The 14,631-nt window shown below is 47.3% G+C and overlaps 1 protein-coding gene across 3 annotated transcripts in view; it reads right to left on the minus strand.

Moving 5' to 3' along the window:
• The window catches only part of FOXO1 (forkhead box O1), a 409,656-nt gene that overhangs the window by 312,243 nt on the left and 82,782 nt on the right, over nucleotides 1-14,631 (minus strand). For 2 of the 3 annotated variants that reach the window (XM_032611268.1, XM_032611266.1), the window contains exons 2-3: nucleotides 9,144-10,503; nucleotides 5,275-8,674 (exon numbers count right to left, since the gene is read on the minus strand). The exons of the other annotated variant lie outside the window; for it this stretch is intronic. In XM_032611268.1, the coding sequence (XP_032467159.1) occupies nucleotides 10,486-10,503 (18 nt within the window). In that variant the 3' untranslated portion in view covers nucleotides 5,275-8,674; nucleotides 9,144-10,485. Of the gene's footprint in view, nucleotides 1-5,274; nucleotides 8,675-9,143; nucleotides 10,504-14,631 lie in introns of those variants that run through there. 3 annotated transcript variants of the gene reach the window in all.

Genomic DNA, 14,631 nt, shown 5'->3' on the forward strand with positions numbered 1-14,631 from the left:
CAAGGAACGACTCTGATATGAGGGCAGCGAAGGGTAGGAGGAGGCTTTGAGCTGTACCTTGTTGACAAGGAAAGGAGGAGAAAGGCATTCCAGACAAAATCTTCCAGCATGTGAAACAGCTGGAAGCATAAAAAGGAATGGCTGTCGGGTGTGACTGGTACATTGGGTGGAAGAGATGAGAATGCGGAAGAAGGTAGGGAAAGACCTTGTACGCCTTAGATTAACCTATGCTATTCAGACACCGGGCGAACATTCCTTTAGAAGAAAAGCCCTCCAGCCAGAGACCGCTTCTTCCAGGGGGACTCTTGGTATGTCCACTGTGAAGTGAGGGTTCTAGGAAGTGATTAACTGGAAAACAGTCATTTGCTGATAGGTCAAACATATAATTAACCACCCAAACACTTGACAAGAACAGCTAATAATAATCGTGCTGGGCACAATTAGCCCAAGCCTGTCTTGGCCAAACCAGAATGTCTGGTCACCACTATTTTGTGAGCCCTTCCTATGTGCCAGGCACTGTGATAGGGTCTTAACTCGGGTCATTTGTTTCCCTCAGTAACTCCGGTTTGAGCAGCTGTGATTATTTCCATTTGGCAAACCATCACGAGTCCCCAAAGCAGAACTGGCATCCTTTTGTATTCCTTTCCCGGCTCCAGAACCTTCCCCTTCCACCCTCCTGTTTCAAAAACTTCTGTTGGGGAATTCCCTGTCCATCCAGTGGTTAGGACTCTGCACGTTCACTGCCGAGGGCCCGGGTTCGATCCCTGGTCGGAAAACTAAGATCCGAAAGCCATGCGGCATGGCAAATAACAATAATAAATAATAATAATAAATTTTAAAAAATTAAAAAACCTCTGTCGATGCTTAGGGCATTCAGCTACTCCCCCGTGTACCTTTCCTAGCCACTGACATCTACCTGCCACTTGGTTCCTCCCCCAGATTAAAGGCTTGGGCGCTTGAAGTTGAGACTTCCTCTCCACCCCGGCCTCCTTGCAGTCTCTTTTGTTGGCTCTGAAGTCTAATTTGCATGCTCCATGCAATCTTCAGGCTTCCTCTTCCCCCGACCTCTTCCACTCTAGGGCCCCATCCTCACTGCCTGTCAATCACCGACTGGCGTGACCACACCCTGGACCTTGAGACAACTTCCTGTTCTCTCCCTCTCTCACTGCCATTCCACCTGTTCTCCTGTGTCATCCAAACCGCGAGTCCTTTAATGCCTTCGTTACACCCGTCCGTGGTGCACTGGTCAATGTTTAACCTGCTCTGTGGAGGCAGCACGGAGCTGCACATATAACATATGCCTGCGCATATGTATATGTTTATTATGAATTTACTGATATAAGAATATGCAACACACACTCTATAAATAACAAAATACACAACAGCCTTTACTGTAAACTCTATCAGGCCAATTGATTTTTGGCGAACTCTTTCATCTGTAGCCAACATATGGCAGTGAAGGCAATTCAGCCAGGATTTGACAAAGGGACTTGCATCCCAATCCACTAACTCTTTTCTTAATAAATTTGTTTTCTCAATAAATTTAACTGACATGGGGCTTCCCTGGCGGTCCAGCGGTTAAGACTCCGTACTCTCACTGCCGAGGGCCCAGGTTCGATCTCTGGTCGGGGAACTAAGATCCCACGAGCTGTGCAGCACGGCCCCCCGCCAAAAAATAAAAACAAAAAACTTGGTATGATTTATTGTTAGAGCCATTTCCCACCTCGTTCAAACTATATTTATTAAACTGAAACTTTGCTCAGCTTCAGCACCAGCAGTGGGAGCATCCCCATTCTAAGATACAACCAGGGCAAATATTTACTTCCAGAGCAGACAAGAGCCACGTGTAGTTCACGAGGACATGATGAGTTTCGAGTGTTTACTGCCTTTGTTTTTAAATGTAACTGCGTAAGTTTGTCTAAGTTAATTGCAAATGATGGTGCTATCTGAAATCGGCTCACAGAATTCCTGCACACTTAAGCATCAGCTCCTGTGAATGGGCGATCGGCTCCAGCACACCACGAGACCCCCTCAACATCAGCCTGGCCCTCTCCTCTCCTCATTCCCTACCTTACAGGTTAGCCTATAAGGGCACACGGAGCTGACGTCCTCCACAGGCTCTGGGTGAACATGAGTAGGGTGACGTCGAGGTCAAATAGTCTACAAATGTCTCTCAATTTCCTTAATATAGGTCCACTTGTTCTTGGGAAACAAGTATCTCGACTAGTTTGTATTGGGCACATAATGGGCTTACAACTTACTAAGTGCTTCTAGAGTTACCAAGGAGAGGTTATGGACTCTCCTGGAGTTTGGGTCTGGTAAAATGTCTACCCACTCCCCTGTGTAAGACACGGAGGCCTGCAAATGGCAATGCGGAGAAACCACGGAAATGAGCCAAGCAGCTCTTCCACTTACCCTGCGGGGAAATGCTGACTGTCCAGAAGCCCCACTAAGGAAACGAATCTCCAAGGCCTACCATTACCTATGCTGACACCAACTCCTCAGTTGAGGCTTTTCCCCTGACAGGGGAAGTCATCTGCAGACATTACCTCACCCTCCAATCCTCACATCAAACCGGTGAGGCACGTAGAAGGTATCCTCAACTTACCTCATCTGTGGGGAAATCACTGCCCACGCATCAGGGAAGCTCACTGCTCTGCAAACACTCCGAGTGTCCCTGCCACAGCACAGACTAAGCAGAGGGCATCTCTGGTTTGTTCTCGAACCAGTTTGCAACCAAAGGTGCAAAGCGGACCGTCCTCTACCCCAATTCACCAGAGAGAGAAATCTGTGTTAAAATGGCCCACTGTGAGCTCTGTTCTAAGCAGCTAAGATCACCCCACTGGAGCAGCAATTTTAGTAACGTTACAATCCCCAGAGTGGGTTTAGAGAAACTCCAGCACGTGGGTTACCATCTTAGGCAATTTTAAGTTTTATGCAAACTCTGAAAGTTGCTTGTCGGGGATTGGAGCTCGCGGAAGGAAATGTAAAGAATGACTAACAAGCCCCCCAAAAGTTGCCCTCTTTCTTCCTGGAGGATGTAAATCTCTACTTTCCACCAGTGGCTGCCAGTGTAAACAAGACTTTCACTTTTCGAAGACATGAACGTGATAAAAGTACTAATGCCAAGAAGTTTCAACTTTGCCTTTGAGTTCATGGGCAGTAGGGCTGAAAACAGTATCCTGCTCCCAGTCAAGCAGAGAAAAGACGGCCTAAGGAAGTTGGCTTCCATCTCCTTTTCTCCCTAACAGGTGAATGCCTTCTCAAGTATGCAGCTTCTCCCTCTCACAGCCATGTTGGCGAAGCCTGGGATCTGCATAGAAAGCCTCCTCTCCCAGCCACCTGCAAAACTAGAAGTTCTCTCTTGAACTTCAAGATGCCCATGCCACTCTGCAGCTTCCTCTGGTCAAAGGATCCAAAGGCCTGCCCTTCACCTGCAGCTCGTACCTCGGCTGTCTCCATCTCACATCCAGATTACCCACCACCACCCAGGACTACCTGCCTTCCTCATTCTTTTGTTTGTTTTTGCGGTACGCGGGCCTCTCACTGCTGCAGCCTCTCCCGCTGCGGAGCACAGGCTCCGGACGCGCAGGCTCAGCGGCCATGGCTCACGGGCCTAGTCGCTCCGCGGCATGTGGGATCTTCCCGGACCGGGGCACGAACCCATGTCCCCTGCATCGGCAGGCTGACTCTCAACCACTGCGCCACCAAGGAAGCCCCTTCCTCATTCTTTCATGCCAGCACAGACCTCCCTTTCCATTCCACACTAACTTCACTCATTTTCCAGTTACTTAAACTGGAAAACATCCTAGAGACCATGTATCCATGTGATCACCAGGGTAATTTTCTACACGAAATAATAAATGAGGATAAGGAAACCTAACATGAACACACTGTCATTTTAGAGGTCACGGCCCAGCCTGGCTGCAGGCTCATGACCCATGAGGAACACTAACAGATGATACAAGTTTCAATGTCTACGTGACAGTGACTACTGCCAAGACTGCCACTTAGTGCAACACGTCTCTTGGGACAGCCTGCCACCCCACCTAACCACACCAACGGGTATAAGTTTAACCAGCGCCATCACTGTTACAGTAGGTCAGCTCCAACGTGGAGAACATAGCCAAGGCAGAGTCCTTCAGTGTGGCAGGTCCACAGGTCAAGAGACAATCCGTCAGTCTCTGGTCACAGCAGGGGCCTAGATACTGTCCGAGGAAGGAAGTTTCTCCCTCCATGTTAACCATAGAGCTCCAACCATGGGTATCTGTCGCTTCCCACTGTGTTGCTTCCTCTTATCAACTGATGTTAAAAACACGGGAACTGGTCTTAATGAATGGACATCAGGTGCGTGATTTTATGTATATGTAGCAGAGGGTTTTGAAAGGAGCCTGCTGGTTTGAGTTCTGGTGGTGCAATCAAGGCGTTTTTCTGCATTTGGACTAGATCACTTTTCAAAGTGACCTATGCACAAGACCCAGGTCTGGGGGTAGATGCTCTTATCTGTTCCACACTCTGGACTTCTGACTATCGTGTCTTTTAAAGCAAGGGTTCCATTGACTGAAAGGAAGTAAGGAAAAAACGAAAACTCTGAAAGCTGGACTGATCTTCCAGTGTCTACACAGACAAACATTAGAATGACCTATTTCCTTTTTCCTACTCCAACTCATTTGGATGTCCCCTTGCCTAGCAAAAGAGCCAGAAGTATGGAGAGACGGGACTTAATCCTGGTTTTAATCCTGGATTTAGTAAACATCATTAATCTAATCCCAGCTCATTCCTCGGGCATTTTCTGAAAAAAAAAAAAGCAAACAAAGAAACCTCAACCTGCAGGCCACTGAGTGGAAGGCACAACGCCCCCTTCATGTGGCCTTGGGAAGCCACTGCTCCCACCACACCACCCATCCCTGCTCGCTGACCTCCTAGCCAGGGCCCTCCCCAGGTGTTTCTACCTTCAGGCCCCACCTATTCCAACACGAGATCTCATATGCCTGGTCATTTCTGTGCCAGATGTAGTGTCAGGTGCTCCACAGATGAAGTGCTTCAGGGTGGTTTGTTACCAGGGAGTCTACTTGCTCTTCAGTTCTTGGGGATGATAGTTTGGTCCCAGAGGGACTGTTTCCACCACCCCCCCCAAAGAAATACCAGATTTGAATAAACCGTGGCAACCGTGGCTGACAAGGTTTGAACTCACGTGAGAGCAAAACATGAAAAAAAAAACCCATAAACCTAATAAAGAGCTTATTCTGCACAACTAGAAAAGAATGACACCAACCATTTAAACATAATTTATGTACATTTATGGCTTTATAACAGTAACAGCAAAGATTGTTCTTGTGTCTGTAAGTACATCAGCATCATCAGGCACTTCTCAGAGAGTATGGGAACGGGAACGTGGAACCTGGTTACTAAACTCCAGTAGTGAAATGTGGGCGGGAGTGACTGCGTCCCGACGGGATGGACGTGGCCGCACCTGGCCACGCTGCCAGGCTGTCAGCCCCCCGCCCCCGTCAGGGAGGAGGCCAAGAGTAATGCTAGGCTGTTCTGTTTGCATAAACCACACTGCAACTTTTACTGAATGGTTACTCCCAAACTAAAACCACAGAGAGAAACTTCTTGTTTAAAAAGTCAGTTTATAATTAAGAACTCTTAGGAGCTGAATGTAAGAATTTCCAGTTGGGAGTTGGGGAATGTGGGTGGGAGGGGAGGACTGATAACATATATCCAGCAGCTGAACGGGTCCGAATCATATATTCGGGGGGAACTGTTTCCATTTTAAGTGTCTCTTCTCCTCTTTTGGGGATGATGTTTCACTGATTTACTGCTCACTGGGGTACAACATTTGCTAATTAATTTAGACTTTGTCAGTTTGGTCAAAGCAGAACTTTCCAAGTAACACATCTATGACCTAAATATATTCCATACGTCTATATTACGGGAACAATACTTTATATTTAAAATATCTGAATAGCTCTATAATACAATATGCTTTTAATAACAGTACAAACCAGAGGAAATAAATCAAACAAGGCTGCATAGGTGATATCATTTGCACATTTCACAAAGCAATCATGTACAATAACTGATATAACTCATTACTCCAGAAAGTCAGTATTCTTACAGAAAAAAGAATTACTAGAGGTCACATAATGTTTTGTTTTCAAAATAGACAAGGTGCCTTTCACTGGACTTCACTGTACCCCGGAGAGCTACCCAGGATTCCTGTTAGAATTCAACACAAAGAAAAATTTGAAGGAAAAAAAAAAAAGATATTTACACAGACTCAAGAGGAAGCAACATCTTTTTAAAAGTCACCCTACGAAGTAGTAAGATTTTAACAGTGATTTGTAGCTAGGTTGCCTCTTCAATGAACAGGGCGGTGGGGAGTCCTCACCGCGTGATGCCTGGGAGGCGGGGAGTGGTGGCAGGTGGGCCCAGAGGGGAACACGGCCCAGAGGGGAACACGAGTACTCTGGCTCCAGCGAGCTCTAGCACATGTGCAGGAGGCACTGCTCAGAAGAACTAGGGGTTTCCTATGACCAGAACTTATTTTGGAGTGGCCAACATGAAGATGGCTAGAGAGGCGGCTGTTTAATGAATTTTCAGAAGCACAGAAGTCACTGTGGGAGCTTACAGTAGAGCCTGTCTCCTGGAGGACGAGCGCCATCAGAACACCTATGTTCTTGTTAAACACGGAGGAAAAACCAAGCCAACAGAGACGCAACTCACAGGCAAGACACAGCAAGTGTGAAGTGGGCTGGGTTCACAGAGATCAGAGCCTTCTCAAGAAGGCCAGACGAGCGGTTTTTGTGCACCTGTTCCTTTCATGGTGCGGATTCTCGGCGTTCCACATGACTTGAACACACCGATGGATTAAATGGCACGCAAAGCCAATTACTTGGTCTGTCAGTACAGGTATTGGAAAGTATCAATATTACAACATAATGATCAGAAATTATAATTGGCGTTGCTAAAGGCAGAAGAAACTCTCCAATTCTTAACTTACACTAAGGCTTTTAAAATAAATTCAAATATACCACTTACAGCTGGTCTGTTGGTTTTCAAATTCATTGCCCCGATTTTTAAGCAAGTTCTATTCCATTTGGTAGCCACGTGCACTCATGAACACAAAACATTCTAAAAATCACTTGAGTGCCACTTAAAATTCCCCGCTTCGACTTGGCCTTCCACAGGGTGCCAAGTAGCCCAAGGACAGAGGGAAAGAGGGATGAAGCATGAGTGTGACCTGATTCTTCAGGCAGAGCTACAGAACCAACCTCCACCTAGACCAGGAAGAGCACAGTATTACGAGGGAAAACTTTTGCTGAAGCTCAACTCAAAACGTGTAAGTTGATCAAAACCCCCAGCTTGAGAAAGGAGGCACTGTTTTAGAGGTGGATCTCCCCTTCTGATCTACAAATATTACGAGGCCCCCCGCCAGGAGTATTTGCAACAAAGAGCATACAGGCATCCGTCAGCAGAGTCAATGCTGTGTGGTATGCTTAATTCACAGGATAGTAGAAGCGGATGGAATTTTTTAAAACGCATACATAAAAACATATCAAGTTCTCCTAAACGTGAAACACAAAATGTTCATAACTATACATCACTCTCCTGCCAAGATAGGGCCAGAAATGTTGAGTGTGCAAGTACTAATTACAATTGATTGAAAGATTAGTCCAGAAACATCACCAAGTAGCATCCCAAAGTGTACAAACCAGTTAAGCACGTATAAAATTAGTACTAATCCAGTTAGAAATACAAAATGAAAATTACGGATGCTGCTTCAAATATCTGGGATTCCACAAATTTACAAGCAGACTATGTAACAGAAGTAGACTCTAGTTTTAAGAAAACATTACAGTTCAATATCTATTCCAAAAATGATCTCAAGTCCCAACATAACATCAAAAATCATTCATCTGGAAATTAGAACCATTTAAGTGTTTGTACAAATTTGCAAATAACAAAATAACAAAACAAAGACAAACAAAAAAGAAATAGAAAAGACTTGTACAAGGCTGGCGTTTAACCTATTTTCTATTCTTTTTTTTTTTTCCCAAAAGAGTTTTGATAAGTCCATTAATTCAGCAGACGGACAACAGGCTACTGGTTCTCCTGTGAATTATGTGGCAATATGAACAGGTCCAGAGCTGTTCCGTGGAGGTGCAGAATGGAGAGCTTGGTTCTTTGTCATTCATCAGTTCAGCAGAACACAGGTCGTACAAACAAAAAGTTTAACTTATCAAGGACATGAGACCATCACAGTATTACAAAAAGAGTAGAAACTTTCCTTGGACCAAATGAATATTTAAAAAAAACAAAAATGCACACAAATACAATTCTGTAGCTACGGCTTATATACAAAAACTTGAAAGCACACCAGGATCCAAGTCTTTTCTGCATTATATGGTGTAGTGAGTTTGGCACTTCAGTGTATGAAATTTCCAATGGCACAGTCCTTATCTACAGCAGCACGTAACCTGCAAACATCGGGCAAACATCCTGTACAGGAAAAGTGTCTTCGCTGCCAAGTCTGACGAAAGGAAAAAAGAAACACTTTTTTTCTTTTTTTTTTTAATCAAGAAAACGAAAAGGGTAGGGTGAAGGACATCTTTGGACTGCTTCTCTCAGTTCCTGCTGTCAGACAATCTGAAGTACTTTTAAGTGTAGCCTAGGAAAGAAAACACACACACACACACACTCATTGAATATACAGCCAAATTAAAATCAATTCAACTCAACATATCAGGGTGACAGACATGCTTGCAGGGGGGGCTGGACTTTCTCAAACAGCTCTGAATCATTCGGTGGGAGAAAATTCCACTTTAAAAAACCCTTCAGCATTTGATTTGTATCAAATGGGTTCACTTATTGAAGAGTTGCTAAAAAGATGCAGCCATCTAGTCTGTCGAAAGAAACTCTCTAAAGCAGTTAGAGGAAAAGCTTCCTTACGTTTAAGCTCCAAAGGAAAATTTATAAGCTGCGAAAGGGGGTGGAGAATGAATGATAAAAGGTGCCTCTCGCAAGGGGCGGCCAGCTGCCATCCAAAAAATCCCCGCCATGGAAGACACAGGCAAGGTACTGGGTTCCTGTCTTCTAAGTCCTGCTCTCAGAAGTCTTTTGATATCGGGGTGCTCTACCTGCTCACCAGTTCGCTCCTCTCAGCCTGACACCCAGCTGTGTGTTGTCGTCTTGACACTGTGTGGGAAGCTTTGGGTTTGGCAACACATTGTCAAAGTTAAAATCCAACGTATCTCCATCCATGAGGTCGTTCCGGATGATGGACTCCATGTCACAGTCCAAGCGCTCGATAAACATGCCGTCCAAGTCACTTGGGAGCTTCTCCTGGTGGAGAATGCCCATCCTGCCATAGCCATTGCAGCTGCTCACGGAGGAGTAGCCCCCCAGGGCATTCATCTGCATGGGGTGGGGCAGAGGCACTTGTAAAGCTGTCTTCACTGGGGCCAAGCGGCTCAGACCCGAGGTGTGGGGCATGGTGTTCACCGCGTGGGGCAAGGCACGCCCGTTAACCGCAGACGTCGACTGAGCGTGTCCAGGGTGGCTGTGGGAGCTGGGGTTCATCATTTTGTTATGAGATGCCTGGCTGCCATAGGCTGGCATGACCGAATTAGGGCCCATCAACACATTCTGGCCAAGGACTCGGCTGCTGGGTTGAGCCACCCCAGGATCAACTGGTGTCATAATGTCATTATGGGGAGGAGAGTCGGAAGTAAGTAACTCCTTCAAGAGTCCCGGTGCACAGTTATACTGACTCATGCCTCCGTAACTCGATTTGCTGTCCTGAAGCGTTTGCATAGGCATCTGGGGCAAAGGGCTCATGCTGGACTGGCCGTACGTGTATTTTTGGTAGTTTGGGCTGGGTGAATTCAGACTGGTGTTTGGCGGCGCAAACGAGTAGCATGGGGTCTGCTGCATCATGGTGCCCGGTGAAGACTGGGTTGAAACAGTTAATGACGTGGGTGATGAGAGAAGGTTGAGATTATCCAAAAGGTTTTCCATGTTCTCGGGACTGCTTATCTCAGACAGACTGGGCAGGGTAGAAGCCATCTTTGCAGCAGACGGTGGGTACACCATAGAATGCACATCCCCGTCTCCAAGATCATCCTGTTCAGTCATAATGGGAGAAAGCCTCCCACTAATAGTACTAGCGTTCGAGCTAGTTCGAGGGCGAAATGTACTCCAGTTATCAAAGTCATCATTGCTGTGAGAGCCAGGGCTTGCAGGCCACTTAGAAAACTGAGATCCTGGGCTGTCCCCAGCACCCTCCTGGCCAGACTGGAGGGATGCTTTTTTCTTGGCAGCTCGGCCTCGGCTCTTAGCAAATTTACTGTTGTTGTCCATGGAGGCGGCTCTTCTCCTGGGGGATTTCCCACTCTTGCCTCCCTCTGGATTAAGCATCCACCAGGAACTTTTCCAGTTCCTTCATTCTGCACTCGAATAAACTTGCTGTGTAGGGACAGATTATGACGAAATTGAATTCTGTAAAGCAAAACACCATGTTAGAATACAATACTCCTCCAATTGGAAAACCCACTATTCGATACAGACACGTATCACATGGAAGGACAAGTCAAGTTTTGAAAGAGTTTACGGTATAGATTTCAACCTGTACAGTCACTACGTGAGAGCTCAAATCAGTAAAGGAAAAACAGTATTGTTTATCTTAAAAACAGTATCTGTGTCTTAATTTAACGACGGGACAAAGTTAATGAGCATTATTATAAACACCTTCTTTTACATAGCTCTATTTTGCAGGGAAATTACAGGAACTGGTTTTAAACCACTTGGATTTGCTATGCAAATAGCACTCCACAAACAAAGTGCTATCAAAACCCCTTTCCACTCTATCATCACGCCTAGAACTACTGCAAATTCTCTTTGGATGGCACATTTGCCACTTACACAAAGTGAGAAGTTTTATATTATGGGGCCCACGTGGTCACGGAAAGGAGAGAAAAGAAGCAGGATATATTCTTAGTCAAGAATTAAAAAGCCTGAAAACTAGTAAGACGTAGATTCATTTACATCCTTAAAGTCCATTAGGCAGATATAAGTGAATATAAGGACAACTGGGCTGTTGTTGTTTAATTTTAGAAAGTTGAACTGCCAAAAAAAAACGAGAGAGAAAGGAAGGAAGGAAGAAAAGAAAGGAAGAAAGAAAAGAAAGAAAGAAAAAGAAAAGAAAGAAAGAGAGAGAGAGAGGGAGAGAGGGAGGGGAGGGAGGGAGGGAGGGAGGGAGGGAGGGAGGGAGGGAGGAAGAAAGAAAAGAAAAGAAAAGAAAAGAAAGAGAAAGAAAAGAAAAGAAAAGAAAAGAAAAGAGAAAAGAAAAGAAAGTTTAAATTCAAACGTTCACAACCCTCTCCTCCCAGCAATAAGCAGTAGCACGCACCACCTAACTCAGCCCCTGACACCCATCAGAGGTTACACTCTGGCCAAAAAGCCGGTCTGGGAGGGACAGAGCGGTGGAGAAAGACAGAGAGGCTGGTGGGCTTTGATCCACTGAGTACGGCTCCACAACTAAATCGCATGCCCCCTAGGACAGTTAGTAAAGAAAATCAACTGTTTTTTGGAGCACTTGGGTGGCTCTGCTGCTCACTGGCTACAAACCTTGGGTAACTGCTTGGCGCCCATGTACCATATAGCCCCTTTGGTTTGTTCTATGGATTCCACGAGATAAGGTAGGTCAAATGCTCAGTGGTGTGTGCAACATGGTAAGCGGTCACCAAGGAGAAGGTGTTAGATCCCAGTTTGGTTGGGGGATGGGGAGGAGGGGCCCAAGGCACCGCCCATTCTGAGCCCATTTCCCCCCTCCTAGTCACTGGGGTGTCGGTAGGAGCTTACGGGTATCACAAACACAAACCCACCACTCCACTCGGAACACACTGCAACGGGTGCCAGAGACAGTCGCAAGCTCCAGCAGAAGCCGTGGAGCCAGGCGGTAAACAAGGAAGCCCGAATGCAATTCCCCTACAGGAGACGCGGCGAGACTGACAGCATCTGGAGAGCCTCTGGGACATGCAGACAAGGAAAGGGGGGCTTCCGAGGAGGAGGGAGCTTCTCTGATAGATTTTTTTTGCCCCAGCACAGGACAGGGCACGCAGCAGACTCCGTCATCAGGGCCCTGATCCCAAGTCCAGGGGCGGGGACCTGGGGACCTGGAAGCAGGGCTGTGTGCGTGGCCCCCAGACTTCCCTGGCTTCCTCTGCCGACTGAATGCAAGGCTCAGCCGACCAAGCCCCCCGAACCGCTGCAAGCCCCCCTCCCTGACCACGGAAAGGCTCTGGCTGGATTTGTGGTCGCCCGGGATGCAGCCACGACACCCACACCCTCACGCCATCAGCCGTGGGACGCAGATGGTTGAATGCCAATCACTGCGCCACAACAAAGCCTTGGCACACAGCAGGGTAGGCCGGGACTCAACACAGACTATGAGTTCACAATTTTCCTCATTAAAAGGAGGCAGAAAACAAAGGGAAAAAAATCTCACTTTCTAAAAGGAGATGCAAAAGTCAGAGTGAGGCCGGACAGTCAAGGCTGAGAAATCCACATTTCAAAACGCCCTCTGACCCTCTGTACTGCATTCCACCCAAGGATTGCAACACAGCAGCTATGTGATGAGCCCTTCTGCCAGGCCCAGGCGAGTGTGGGTCAGCCCCGGCCCTGAATGGGGACTTCCAGGCTGGACGCTGGGCAGGTGTGTAAGTGGATGGCAGTGAGGGTTTTCTTCTGTTGCCAAGATTCTCCTCTTCCTTCTCACCTACAGATCTATCCCCAACTCAAGACCGGCTTTGAGGACTTTGTGGACATACAAGAACCCTCTACAAGAGGCCCAGCACTGCAATTCCCCAATGTCCTATTTCATCCCCATAAGATTCCCCAAACCCTATGGGAAGGTTTTACTTACGCGCCCGCATGCACACACACACACGCACGCACATACTGTGTGCTCCCAATATTCCATCATGACTATTTTGTTCTTTGAACACAACAGAAACACAGATAAGTGACGATGAAATCTCTGGAGGAAAGGAAGCTTGACTCCTGTCCCTGTCACATTTAGTAACTGATAAAGGGGGGGAGATCTTCCTAGATGGTGGCTTCCTGGCTGTCTGCACTGCCTGGGGGAGGGGGTGGCACAGCTCTCTGATTCACATAATTAGATCAGATCATTTGCAATTGGGGGACATTTTTTTTAATCTTATTTTTGCCTGGAAGCCATTCCTTTCTTTTTGTTTTTGGGTTTTTTTTGGCTGCGTTGGGTCTTCGTTGCTGTGCTCGGGCTTTCTCTAGTTGCGGTGAGCGGGGGCTCCTCTTCGTTGCGGTGCACAGGCCTCTCAATGTGGTGGCTTCTCTTGTTGTGGAGCACGGGCTCTAGGTGCGCGGGCTTCAGTAGTTGTGGCTCGCGGGCTCTAAAGTGCAGGCTCAGTAGTTGTGGCACATGGGCTCATTAGTTGTGGCTCGTGAGCTCTAGAGCGCAGGCTCAGTAGCTGTGGGATGCAGGCTTCAGTAGTTGTGGCACATGGGCTCAGTAGTTGTGGCTCGCGGGCTCTAGAACACAGGCTCAGCAGTTGTGGCACACGGGCTTAGTTGCTCTGCGGCATGTGGGGTCTTCCCGGACCAGGGCTCGAACACGTGTCCCGGCATTGGCAGGCGGATTCTTAACCACTGCGCCACCAGGGACGTCCCTGGGGGACATTTCTAACAAGACTGCAGAATCTGTCATGATGAAATCTTTAAAAAGTTCAGGAAGCATTCACTAGCTCGGATGGGACATACGCTAACTTACCACTTAGATTTACCAAAAAAAAAGGGTGGGGGAGGGCGGGGAGTAGATGTAGAACAATCCCTTACTTATCAAAACATTATGCTACATATTTTCCTAAGAGGACATTTCAGGTCGCTCTTTGAGCAACAGAGCTGTCTCCTAACTTTGCCAACAATTAAAAAATTTTTTTCCGAACAGGAAAAGGTTTGCTGCGCAGGGCTTGTTACATAAATTCCTGTTTTTCACACAGCCCGGCAGGACATTAAAGAAGCCATGATTTCCAATGGGGAATATCGGAGTGGAGGGTGTTGAAGAGGTAAAGCTGTAAAAATACGTGTCGCTGTTAATGATGTTATGTCTGCAAATCTCTGCCGGATGCGGTGGACACAGCCGAGGCAGGGAAACTGCGGTTCCCCGTGACCTGTGCGGAGAGCCACACGCGGACAGCAGTGCTCTGACCACGCATAAATACCACGTGAGGAGAGAGGTAGGGTGAGAGGACAGGAGACTCGTGCACTGCAAACCACATACCTAAATCTGAGGTTCTGCATGAGACCATCAGAGAAAAAAGACCACTCAACAACTTTCCCCTCCACTAGCCGTAGTCTCCGCAGTCCGGGCTTGCCGCTCGCTGGTGCCCGGCTGGCTCTCCTCTGCACAAGCCCCTCGGCCGCCTGGCCCTTGACTCTCCCTCGGCTTCTGCGTGCCTGGCCACCCCGAGCAGGGCAGCGAGTTCTTGGGAAGCCTGACCCAATGGAAGTCCGTGGATCGTGTTGGGGGAAGGGGCAGCCTGCACCCAGTGTGCCCTGGCTTGCTCAACCTGCTCTGCCAGCTGTTTCAAA

The sequence above is a fragment of the Phocoena sinus genome, chromosome 18 (assembly GCF_008692025.1).
Source record: "Phocoena sinus isolate mPhoSin1 chromosome 18, mPhoSin1.pri, whole genome shotgun sequence".
NCBI lineage: Eukaryota > Metazoa > Chordata > Mammalia > Artiodactyla > Phocoenidae > Phocoena > Phocoena sinus.